The sequence below is a fragment of the Ostrea edulis genome, chromosome 5, assembly GCF_947568905.1.
Source record: "Ostrea edulis chromosome 5, xbOstEdul1.1, whole genome shotgun sequence".
In the NCBI taxonomy this organism is placed as follows: Eukaryota; Metazoa; Mollusca; class Bivalvia; order Ostreida; family Ostreidae; genus Ostrea; species Ostrea edulis.
This window is the reverse complement of record NC_079168.1, coordinates 43,622,471-43,635,961: the sequence shown is the minus strand read 5'-3', so window position 1 is coordinate 43,635,961 and position 13,491 is coordinate 43,622,471. Positions and strand designations below refer to the sequence as shown.

General features: G+C 36.0%; 2 protein-coding genes across 2 annotated transcripts in view; one reads left to right on the top strand and one right to left on the bottom strand.

Annotated features, from left to right (window-relative positions):
• LOC125649894 (uncharacterized) overlaps positions 1-1,094 on the bottom strand; it is a 12,633-nt gene extending 11,539 nt beyond the window's left edge. Inside the window, exon 1 of the mRNA XM_048877736.2 lies at positions 784-1,094. Within this exon, the coding sequence (XP_048733693.1) occupies positions 784-786 (3 nt within the window). The 5' untranslated portion in view covers positions 787-1,094. The remainder of the gene's footprint in view (positions 1-783) is intronic.
• Positions 1,095-4,711: 3,617 nt separating this feature from the next.
• The window catches only part of LOC125651588 (vacuolar protein sorting-associated protein 45-like), a 28,245-nt gene continuing 19,465 nt past the window's right edge, over positions 4,712-13,491 (top strand). The window contains exons 1-2 of the mRNA XM_048880246.2: positions 4,712-4,863; positions 7,926-8,121. Of these exons, the coding sequence (XP_048736203.1) occupies positions 4,771-4,863; positions 7,926-8,121 (289 nt within the window). The 5' untranslated portion in view covers positions 4,712-4,770. The remainder of the gene's footprint in view (positions 4,864-7,925; positions 8,122-13,491) is intronic.

The window sequence follows — 13,491 nt, the reverse complement described above, 5'->3', positions numbered from 1 at the left end:
TAAGCTCATCATCTGTGGCTTGTAGACATCTGGAGTGAAATTCGAAATCGATAACGAGGATATGCAAGTTTTCTGGTAACGATCGTGTTCTTTATATTCATTTTAATTTTTTCTTTTAATTACGAGGATGAAATGGTGATTTCTTGTTTGTTTCTTTTCAAAAAGTGATGTTTGTAAGTAACAGACCGATTGTTGTATAGAGGAAATGGTAATGTATTAGCACACAAATTTCTACTTTAAATGTCTGCCACTCACCAAATCAAGATGCACAAAAATTGTCCAATACACAAGCTCTGATGTCTTCCTCTCTTCCCTTGATCTTCACTCGGGGGCTATCGGCCATGTACGTAGCAGAGAAACTGCCGTTGTTATGCACCACCGTCGTTTTCGGCCGCCATCGAAATTTCGAAAGAATAAAAAAACGCGGACATGTGCCAAATCAGAGTTACGTCCCCCTTGCTATAGTCAAGATGAATCATGATAATTCATTCAAATCTATTTCAAATTAAGTTTTTGAAAAACAAACAAACATGTTTTTCAATGAAATATCTAGTGAAAAAATCAATGGTTATAACACACTTTTCGTAATTTTGGTCACTCATTGCAACTTCCGCATACAAAACCTGTGGGCGTTTTCCCAAAAACTTTTTCTATTTACTCAACTTTTATCAGTATTAATTATCAACAATGCAAAATTTTATATATACTTAATTATTTATTACATAAGTATAATCATAAATGTTGAAATTTACGATATAATTAATGAACTAGTTACTACCCTACCATTGTGATCCTACGCTGTTGATAACACGCAAGAAGTACTGTAGGTTAGTTTCCTGTTGAAATAACTTTCGTATCCGTGTGTAGACGATACTCTTATTTAGAAGTCGCTAGTTTGCCACAAACCAGGAAATGGAGGGTGAGACTTTCAACTGTTTTATATGTCCACTGCCTGCGACTTGCGGAAAGGAGATTGATAACCGCCCAATTCACTTCCGCTACACGAGAAAAAAGGACGTCTGGATCATTTCGATGTTTGTGTATCGGGATTACACAAACTTTAGGATGCTCCAGACTAGATCAAAGTACTGAGAGTACTGATAGATTGAAGACCTTGACCTGATCTTATGATCTGATCTGATTGATTGTTTTACGTCCCATCGAGAATTATTCACTCGTATATTGAGACGTCACCAGCTCTAGGTGTAGTACCAACACTGTGAGCTTAGGGCCGTAGCAGTGAGGGTTCTTTAAAGTCGTATGGTCTTTGGACAGAGGGGCCTCCGTGGCCGAGTGGCTATAGAGCATCGCGCTCAAAATCACACGGCCGCTCACCTCTTAATTTAAACAGAATTAAACAGGGTTCGAATCCCGCTCGCTCCGGTAAGTGAGAAAATTTCCCAGTTTACTTTCGGAAGGTCGGTGGTCTCTTCCCAGGTACATTGTATCTGGGTTCTCTCTTCCACCAATAAAAACTTGGCACCTCTAGATAACTGAAAAATTGTCGAGTCAATCAATCAATCCACTTTGTAATATTTACCGCTGTTAAATCACCGCACTACGTGTTTATGTTGTAATATTTACCGCTGTTAAATCACCGCACTACGTGTTTATGAGGCTGTACGATATGGCATACGTTATTTCACCTGTTTTAAACAGAATTATTTGATTTTAAATCACTGTTTACAAACAATCTTCACTTGGTCATTTCAAGTCAAAGTCACGTGTCCAGTTCAGATCATCGGCATGGGCACCTGAAGGGTGGATAGCTTACGTGCACACCTTGTTTTCATGCAAGATGGATTGGGGATCTACTACCTTTACTCTACTAGGTATAAATTTTTCAGTTGTTCTTGATGAAATACCTGATCTAATTTATAACCTACAAATTCCAAAACCTAATGCACTTATCCAATCTCTACCCAGAGTTATCGTTCCCGCTACGCTCCACTAATACCTCTGTCAACGTCTAAAAATCATATCAAAACGTACTAAAACTAACTTAGCATATCAAACTGTAATGATCATATCTAAGCAAATCAAATACTTGTCTGAATTTTATAAACTCAGAAGCTGGTAAATATGAGACACCTGAGCGAATGAAAAGGTTTTATATAAATATTCATTCATCCAATAATACTAGAATAATCATGGAATTCGTTGTTTTTGTGAACTTACTGTAAGATTTTAAGCTTAACACTAAAACTTGTAAAATCATACTTTATAATGCAATAGGTAGAAATAAGTTTTGCCAAGAATCTTGACATTCAGACGTTGACAAAGGTGTTTTAGCGCAGCGTAATACGCCCTCTGGTGAGAGATTGGCACTTATCCAGCAACGGAAAAACGTGTTTTAACTCCTTGACTGTTGCAAAATTAACAAGAGAATTGTTTAGATTTATTTGGGGATCAAAGTGTGATAAAGTAAAGAGACCTGTAGTTACCCAGAAATATACAGCAGGGGTCGGGGTCTAAACATGGTTAATATAAACAACTTTTTGATATCTTTGAAATGTTCTTGGATTAAGAGACTTGTAAATGGTGGACAGGCTTGGATAAATATTTTTGAAAGTATATATGACTGTGATGCATATGTTGTAACATATCTGTTTGATTTTGTTAGAACTGGCAGAGACTGCAACAAATACTTTTTGGACGGATGTACTGGAATCATGGCTATATGTAATTACTAAACATTATACAAGAATTAATGTTGATAGAAAGAGTTTGTATATCAAATCTTGGTATGAAAAAGGTGTTGATGATTTTCTAGATGAAAAGTGTGCATTCCTGTCAAGAGAAAGGTTTGCAAAGAAATTTGATATTGGATATGTATGTTGTATGCAGTATAATAGTACTATTAGTGCAATTTCAAAGTTTATGAAAGAAATGAGGTTTTCCAAAGAACATTATGCTAAATTGTATGGACCTCATTCTCTTATGTATTTTGATCTTATTTTACGTACAGAAAAATGCTCAATGATTGATTGTATCTTGCTTAACGTCTCGTTCAAGATTTTTTCACACATATGGAGACGTCACCAACACTGGTGAAGGGCTTCAAATTTAGGCCTATGCTCGGCAATTACGGCCATTGAGCAGTGAGGGTTCTTTAGCGTGCCACACCAACCGTGACACGGGTCATGTGTATTTAAGGTCATCTCCGAGGACCCGTGACATTCACACCTTATGCCAAGCGTTTGGCGATGGAACTGTCACTACCTGTTTTAATGACTTAGGTCTGTCGCGGCCGGAATTCGAACCCCGGCATTCTGCATGCGGGGCGAATGCTCTAACCTCTCGGCCACCGCGGCGGGTGAAAATAAAATGCTCAAAATGTATTTATAGTTGTATAATTTTTTCAAGCAACACACCATCATCTGTTGAAAAATGGAATTCAAAAATATTCTTTAATGAGCATCATAATGCAAATGTATATGACATATTTAAAATTTGCTTTAAGGTATCTAACGATTCCAGAGTCCAATGGCTACAATATAGAATATTACATAGAATTCTGCCAGTCAAGCATTACTTGAAAAAATTTAGAATAATCGATATTGATATGTGCTCTTTTTTGTCATCATATATATATGCACAGAAATAAAGCATTTAACAATTGTATTATTCCATTTTTGTTACATTTGGCGTTTACTTTAAAGACTTTGTGACAAATATTATAGTACATTTTTATGATGATTCTAAGGCACAAAATCTACACGGACTCATCAATTACCTTGGTTGATGCGATAGTTATGCCCTGGTGAATTATTTTTCAACAAAAACATCACACAAAGTTTAATATTATTAGTATCAATACCCAAGAAAGAAATGTAGAGTGACGGTCAGGGGAGTTCCTCTTTCTGTAGAGGACTCAAGATTGTGTTGTCAACTTGCTTTAAAAGCTTGGTGCCGAGCTTACTTCGGAAATAAAATATGGAAAGAAAAAACCCCACCGTAATCCTACCACTTTAAAAATGACAAAAATACTAAATGACAATCACTTCATTTACATCATGTCAAATAGAAAATTCCTATCAAAAAGCTATGTAACACTTCACACCTGGGTCACTTTTCAAAAAAAATTAACATCGAGTGTGAGACTTGCTGCAAAATATGCAAGCAGCCTGGAGATCCAAAATGTGCAAAGACAAAGACATTAAGTACTGCTTTCAGTGGCAAGAATGGCATTCCTTCCTACTTCTACCCTAGTAACATTAATGTCCCATGTCTCTGCCAAGCTATGAGATCTAGTGGCGTCGTGAATGCTTCTGCAGCACGTAATGCTAGCACTGCGATAGATGCCAAACGAATGGGAGCCAAATTGCTTTTCATCTGCCCATAATGTTTGGTCCCCGCCCCCACCTTTCATTTATCCTATAACAAATGATCAATGAGTGGCGGAGGCGGGAACTAGAGGAATGCGTTCGAGATCACCATTCGCGTTGACTTGTTCTTAATGCATTCTTGGAGTCGCGAACGACGAGAACATGTGCACACGAACGTGTTCTTGCTCTTTGATCACACTACCTACAGAGGTGGTGTGTGTTCTTGCACCTCGAACGTCTCGGGTTCCGTACTCGGCGTTCGGGATCGATAGGAATTTGTGCACATGCAAAGAACGGCAATCTCGAACGCGCTCGTAGATTTCCGTGCTCTAGATCATCCCGACGTTTTTGTGTATTTCATAGTCGTCGTATACACAAACGTCGAGATAACCCAGATTAATGAAAAATCAAGTAGACGTTAGGCTGAAAAGTATCTGTCAAAATGAATGTTATCTTGGCAATAAAACAGTATATTAGTAAAATGATCGAAGAAAGTGGACCTGGAATGAAGGTCCTGCTGATGGACAAGGAAACGGTAATATTCTAAGCTTAAGACCGATGGTTAGAACTATTGATCACAGGCCCTGAAGTGTGGATGATCTTGTGTACATACCCCCCCCCCCCCTTTTTCTAGAATGAAAATATTTTTACATGGAACCAATTTATCCAAACTATGTTATTTCCCCCACCGATCACCCTCATAAGTCGTTCTGAGTAGTCAGTTTCTACCTTCTGTAAGCTTTTGAGATGACCACTTGTGAGATAACTAACAGGTGCAGCACAATCTCTTGATTTAGCTACATAGCTTTATAAAGCTATTTGAAATTGCTTGATTTAGCTATTTCAAACCTTTCATCAAATTAATTTCTTAAAGCGTAAAAGCAGAATTTCACTGAGTGAACATATTTCATCCTTGAAGTTTGTACAACACATTGAAAACAAAAAAAGTATTTAAATTCTTAAACTATGTCACTTCTCATTTGTCAAATGCTTAGGATTATTAAGTTGTTCAGCAACAGTTACCAATCTTCAAAATAGAATAAAAGTCAGTGGGGTGCAACAGAATAATGGATTGGCAGTCAGGTTACATTGTAAAGTCATCATACTTTTCTATGCTTCAATGCACACAGGCTATAGTGGACAGTTAAAAACACAAAAGAAATTCTCTTTTCATGAAAAATCTTAAAACGAAGTAGTATTGTTATGAACTCTAACTAGAATAGTATTATTATTAATTCAAAGTATAAACACATTAAAAAATAATTGTGTAACTTTATGTCGTTACCACTGCACTTAAAAAATTCATCTAATTCAATCTAAACTAGCTTAATCAAGCTATTTCAAATAGCTTTGTAAAGCTATATAGCTTAATAAAGCTATATAGCTAAATCAAGAGATTGTGCTTGATCTGACTAATATATTATATGCAAAGGTGTGCAACAAATCATGTAAACAAACAGGAACTTTTCTGTGAATATCTCATCAAGTTAATGTAGTTCTTAATATGTCTTTCATCTAAATCCCATGCCATCTGTTTTATTTGTCGTATTCTGCCAATTATTTCATCATGCCCTAGCTTTTCTGTCCATTGACGGCCTTAAAGGAGGTTGTGACATCACTTTGCATGTCATGTTACCTGATTGGCTTCCGTCATCTTTCTAAAATATACATCAGATAAGCTTTTCAGCTTAATTAATTTCAATTGATTATCATCTTCAAATAATCAATTCTATAAAATTATGTATCAAAACTAGCTTTTCACCATGAAATATAATCTGAGTTGATATTTCTATTCGTCATTTTCGTTTTTAAAACCATGTGCCTTTGACAAAGTTTGAAAAGCGCTTTCGTATGTTTTCCTTCATTGCTAAGAAAAAGGCCGAGGTTATCGGAAGATTGAAGAGCTAATCAGGTAACGCTGAGTAAACTCAGGTGACCTAAAAATTCAAACTCTGATATAATGCAATCCCAAAATGTGTGCATTTACAATAATTTGTCATTTTGATTAAGAAAGAAAAAAGATTATGATAATACTGTCTTTAATCATCTCGATGACGAAATGATATTGTTAAAATTTGTCATTTCTCTTCAATATTACATTGTACTTTTGAAACTCAATTTGCTCAGTACATAAGATCTCATTGGAAGTGATATCTAGACGGATTGTTTTTTTCCCCGTCCAAACCCCATGAAGAATTAAATGACTTTCATAATGTGTTGAATAATTTACATCCCTTTATTAAATTTATGGGGGAAACAAGCAACATAGAATTACATTTTTTTGGATATCCTTATGATTAAAGAAGATAGGAAAATTATAACAGACTTGTACTATGAAAAAACCAAATTCCCACCAGTACCTTATAACCAATTCTTGTCATCCCTCACTTATAAAGCAACATACCTTTTCACATTGTGAGACATGTTTGTGTCATTGTCATGATGAAACCCGAGAAGAAATAATTGTGTACAGGAATTAAAAACAGTTTTACTTAGACTGAAATATATGACAAATTTTTAGAATAGATGCCATTATTGAAAAGGCCAAATTCATACCGCTCGCAGAACTCTGGAATTCTAGAGGATCTGGAACCCAAAATGAAATGAAATCAAAAAGCAAATTCCCTTCATCATATTCACAATCTCCATGATAATTCTGTGAAACATTCTTCTTGATTTTACATAATCCAAAAGTCTAAAGGACCTCATTGTACTAAAGAATATTGTCTACAATTAACGTCAACCTCCAAACCTAATAAAATTATTAACAAGAGACAGATTTTCATCTGATGAAGAAAAACTACGGTTTCCAGATGTATGGACCCCTGATGTGGCACCTGTCCACAGAAGAGACATTTACTCTCAAATGTGGCAAAATGTTCACTGTATGTACCAATATGTCATGCAAATCTTGAAATTTGATATATTGCATGACTTGTACCTACTGTCGAGAAAATTATATAGGACAGACCAAAACAAACCAAACTAGATAACAGTGTTGTGAGTGTCCACAAACAACAAATATGGGACCCATCCGTCAGAAATACACCCTGCAGTGAGCATTTTCATATTTCCATGTAATAAAGTTGTAGAAAATAATGAACATTTACAGAGAGTGGTAATAGGACTATTTTGTAAGTTATCCAAACCTAAATTGAATGTAGATTAATTACTATACCTCAGATATCATATTTCAACTCATTGCTTTAGTTTTGGTACCTTACTGGCTTTAACATGCGCCAATTTTGTTTGCTGCCTTTGTGATGTCACAATAACGACGTCTTAACTACAATGTCATAACTAAGAAGTTGTACTCTCTTTGTATTATATAAATATTGCATGTAGTTGAGGGTAACTTTAAAAATTTTCACCCCGAGAAAACCAATGTCAACCGAGGTGTAGCCGATTTTCAATTTAATTTAATTTAATTTATATAAAATACACTGATTTCGACAAGGGACTGTTGATATCTGCAAATTTTTGATTACCAATATTATTGCCTTTAATCACCTTGATGTATGTATTGGGTTTGAGCAATATACGATTACAATAATCTTGTACCTTGTTTTTGTTAATGCATATGATTATATTTTCCAGACCAGTATTGTGAGCATGGTGTATGCACAGTCAGAAATTCTACAAAAGGAAGTGTACTTGTTTGAAAGGATAGATTCCTCTGGACGTGAAACAATGAAACATCTAAAATGTATCACATTTCTCCGACCAACAAAAGAAAATGTGGAACTTCTTTCCCAAGAGCTGCGAATGCCCAAATATGGATTGTATTACATTTGTAAGTGTGAAACAAATTAATTATGACAGATTGAGATTAGAGAGGTTTAGCAAACAAACTTGTACACCTACCTGTATGTGTAAATTACAAGTGAGTATTACATGTTTACATTACATTTCTTGTTTAGCTCGTTGTACTTGTACATTTTCAAGTATAAAAGCTTCTATCAGAAAATCTTATTTGTTTTACGCTCCGACATGTTTTCAACAACTGTAAAAATATGCATTTAGGCCTATATATATATGATGATTTAATAAGTCCCTCTCACTTCTTTCTTGCTCGATTAAGAAAAGAGCTCTAATATAATTTTTTATTCATTGGTTGTGTTTTAAATATAAAGATTTTAAAAACTCTATAGATTTTATTTTCAATGAAAAATGATATTTCTTTACGTCAATATTTGCTATAAATTTTCAGCTTTCAGAAAAACGTACACTGTCACTGAAATGAACAGAAAACATTAGCTACAAGTTGTCACTTATATGTACTCCACGCTTTACACGTATATAGATACTTGTAAAAATATGTCATCAGCAAAACTTTTGACTAATGCACATAGTTTTTCGAGGATCCCCTGATACAGGTACAAGTATGCATACAAGTTGATTTGCTAAACTTCTCTAATGTCTAGAATTGGGCACCTTCACAGCAGCTAAACCTAGTGGTTAGGGGCTTACTTCTCACCTTCACAGCAGCTAAACCTAGTGGTTAGGGGTCTTACTTCTCACCTTCACAGCAGCTAAACCTAGTGGTTAGGGGGCTTACTTCTCACCTTCACAGCAGCTAAACCTAGTGGTTAAGGGTCTTACTTCTCACCTTCACAGCAGCTAAATCTAGTAGTTAGGGGTCTTACTTCTCACCTTCACAGCAGCTAAACCTAGTGGTTAGGGGTCTTACTTCTCACCTTCACAGCAGCTAAACCTAGTGGTTAGGGGTCTTACTTCTCACCTTCACAGAAGTTAAACCTAGTGGTTAGGGGTCTTACTTCTCACCTTCACAGCAGTTAAACCTAGTGGTTAGAGGTCTTACTTCTCACATTCACAGCAGCTAAACCTAGTGGTTAGGGGCTTACTTCTCACCTTCACAGCAGCTAAACCTAGTGGTTAGGGGGCTTACTTCTCACCTTCACAGCAGCTAAACCTAGTGGTTAGGGGTCTTACTTCTCACCTTCACAGCAGCTAAATCTAGTAGTTAGGGGTCTTACTTCTCACCTTCACAGCAGCTAAACCTAGTGGTTAGGGGTCTTACTTCTCACCTTCACAGCAGCTAAACCTAGTGGTTAGGGGTCTTACTTCTCACCTTCACAGCAGCTAAACCTAGTGGTTAGGGGTCTTACTTCTCACCTTCACAGCAGCTAAACCTAGTGGTTAGGGGTCTTACTTCTCACCTTCACAGCAGCTAAACCTAGTGGTTAGGGGTCTTACTTCTCACCTTCACAGCAGCTAAACCTAGTGGTTAGGGGGCTTACTTCTCACCTTCACAGCAGCTAAACCTAGTGGTTATGGGTCTTACTTCTCACCTTCACAACAGTTAAACCTAGTGGTTAGGGGTCTTACTTCTCACCTTCACAGCAGTTAAACCTAGTGGTTAGGGGTCTTACTTCTCACCTTCACAGAAGTTAAACCTAGTGGTTAGGGGGCTTACTTCTCACCTTCACAGCAGCTAAACCTAGTGGTTAGGGGTCTTACTTCTCACCTTCACAGCAGTTAAACCTAGTGGTTAGGGGGCTTACGTCTCACCTTCACAACGTAGTGGTTAGGTGGCTTACTTCTCACCTGGAAGGGCCACATTTAATTCTCAATTCTGTTGCTGCGTCAAACCTAAGATTTCTATATAGGAAGTGTTTGTTCTTCGCCAAGTGGAAGTCCTGGGTTTTTGGATATGACCTTAAAAAAAACAGAGTCCCATGTCAAAGTAGACATTGGTATGGCAGAGAACCCTAGGTGCTATTACCCTGAGTGCAGCCATACCTCCAATTTTGCATGTATATCAGAAAGACTGACGACTTTTGCTTTTAATGCCAGGCGCTTTGCAAAGAAACTGTCCCGTCATTCTTCAATACACTTGAATTAATCCAGCACCCAAGGTGACACATATAATATTCCAAAATATGTATTATAAATTATAATCAAAGCTGAAACATCATTAATCCATCACAATTTACACGGTTTCTGGCAAAAAGGATGGGAATAACATATCTGTTTGGGGTATTGGATAAAATAAAAAAGATGGATGGCTACGAATGGACACGGGACCCCTTCCATTGTGAGGATGTGGGTAAATGTAGTACACAAGGCTAACAATTTGCATTATGATAGATTACAAATGTAGGACAGAGTTGTATATTTACCATATATTTCATGCAAAAAATTCTAAGAAACACACACATAGTCATAGTCATTTTTTTCTCCCTCTCTCTTCAGATTCACACATTTAAAATGTACATGTACTTGTGAAATGTTCTAAAAAAAACTTTATTACCACTACGGTGGGATTTTATTTGTCAAACCAGTGTATGCCGAATGCACTGTTTGACCTTTGATATCTCAATGTGATTTTTCATTTGCTGTCTTTTGACCCGCCAACATACACCAAATACGCTGGTTTTAGAAGACTGGAGAGTTTCTTGCCGCTTTGATAAAATTTGCAGATAACAATAAAAAGTAAATTCGATTTGATGCAAATATCATTTTTATGCGAATATTTTATAATATCAAAAGATAATAAAAAGTGTGAATGATCAAAAAAGATTTTTTGTGCCAAAACAGAATCCACATTTATTTTGTATCTATCTATCGTAGTCCTGCTTTTATGGAATTTTCGTGAGTTACATCAAGGATTTGGACGATTTGAATATATTACAAAAGTGACAAGAACAATAGCAACATGTTCCACCATATTTTTTGCTAATTTATTTCATTTATCGGTGCATTGCTTTTGATCCATTGTGATATTTCTCCCTCTTCAATCATGGCATATTCGAACCCATCGTATAGCTCTTTAATCATCTTGACCATCTTCTCTGGCACCCCACACAATTCTAATATTTTCCACAGGCTTTCCATGTGCACAGAGTCAAATGCTTTTTCAAAGACCACGAAATGCAAATACAGTCTGGCGTTCCATTCATATGTCAGTTCAATGTCATTCTTCAGTATGAATATATCTGATTGCTTGTTCCTCTTGCCAGTCTAAATCCTGCTTGTTCCTTTCTTAGTGCATTTTCCACGCCCTTCTTCATTCTGTTTCCCATTATTCTCCCGAACACCCTACTCATCACTGATAGCAGTGACTCCTCTCCAGTTGTTACAGTCCCTTTCTCCACGATCATGACAATTAACCCCTTCTTCCATCATTCTGGGACTCTTTCCTCTTTCCATATAATGTTAAACAGGTCTATGAGCCTCCTACTTCGATGGTAATATACAGGAAATTAATGAAAACAAATTCTTTTCAGGAATGGCAAGGCCACGCTAAATCATATCAAAATGCAAAATACCTACATTGTGTTGATTAAATTTTTTTATTCTTCAAATTATTAACCCAGGGGTTAGGATGGACCAAATTTTACATAATGCATCTTACAATATAATCAGGAAAGAAAATCACTTAAAATGTCTTCTTCTCCAGAACAGCAAGTCATGTTAGTCAATTGGTATTGAGCGTGTTTGGTTATGTCATGACCCTTTGGACTAGGTTGATGCCACAAGTTGGGGTCAAAATATTTCATTATAATACAGATTGGAAACGAAATCTTTTAATATTCACACCATCTGAACAACCATGGGCCTCTTGTTTGAAAATCTTCTATGTAACTGTCCATACATGTACATGTCTATTACCATATATACTCGACTATAAGTCGGATTTTTTGGAGTTAAATTTTGGTCCAAAACTTTATGTCCAACTTATAGGAGTGTCCTAAGAAGATTAGTATTTTTCTGGATGGCATAATGTATTACCTAGTATTTTTAAACAACAAAAACATGGACACAATCAGTATGTAAAGAACGGCCTAACCATTGGTATGAAAGACGTCAGAAGCATTTGATGTGTGATTTGTTTGGTAATACATGCAATGCTTCACTTAGGGGTTGACGTGAGAACTTTAATGCTTGTAAAGCCCTGTCTGCTGCAGGATCACAATGACATGTACATGTATACACAGATTTAGCATTTGATCAGATGTCAATCATGAATGAAGAATGACATAAACACTGATAAAAGGACAGCTTAGCCATAAAACAATCACTGCATTTTCTGTGTAGCATTTAATACTGGCAGACAATGCCATTATGTAACAATTGATTAACTTGTAATACAACAAAGAAAAATAAATAAATTAGGTGATGCTGTCATGCCAAAAATATATACCATCAACTCTAGCACTCATTTTCTTGATAATGTCAGTGTACTTATGGATGGGGTGTTTTTTTTTTGGCTTGACGGTCATCATTTGCAAGCTTCCTCTTGTGATGTGAATTCAAGATTGTTAAAATGTTACCTGGGGGCCACAATAGAAGTTTAAAGCTGTATGGTCCGAATTACAATATTTTTTTCCATCTCGTAAAAACACTATTAAATCATCGCACGTATGTAGTTATGAGACTGTACGACCTATCATAAATTATTTCACCTGTTTTAACCCAAATAATTTGATTTTAAATCGATGTTTACAAATAACCGTGTCACTCTGCCATTTCAAGTGACAGTCACGTGACCAGTTCAAACTTTAAGATCATCGGTGGTCTTATCTGTGTAAAGCTGTGTATTTTGTTATAACAGTACCGTACCATAAGTTTAATAGAAATAAAAATATCAAATACCTCTTAGTGATTCGTTGTTTTACGCTCTTTCAGCCTTAAAACTAGACAGTTGCGTATGAGTTAATACATCATGTTGGGATTCCCCTGACGCGCGTGGGTATATTTATAGACGTCTATTATGGGATGATTTATATATGTAGCCACTATATTTACTTTCTAAATAATATTCGTACTGTTTTCTTTTACATGCAGATGTTTTCAAGCATGTAATTAAGGGAAAGTTAATAACTTTATAAAGTAATGAATCTGCTTTAAAGTAATTATGTACAAAAATAATACATGAACATCAGGTCATACAGCTTTAAAGTTCTACATTTCTTTAAAAATTTTCTCAAGAGTACACTTTGTTAAACTTCTGATACACAGGTGTATAATGTAGACATTTTTATATGATGACCAGAGCAGGGCCATAATAGGTGCTGAAAGTTTTGAATACAATCATAAAGTTTTTCCGGGGCCAAAACAGGGTCATGATAAGAGTTTAAAGTTTTATTTGGGAAGATGCTAAGGTGAACCATGTGACCTGTTGTTTCATTACATCAGA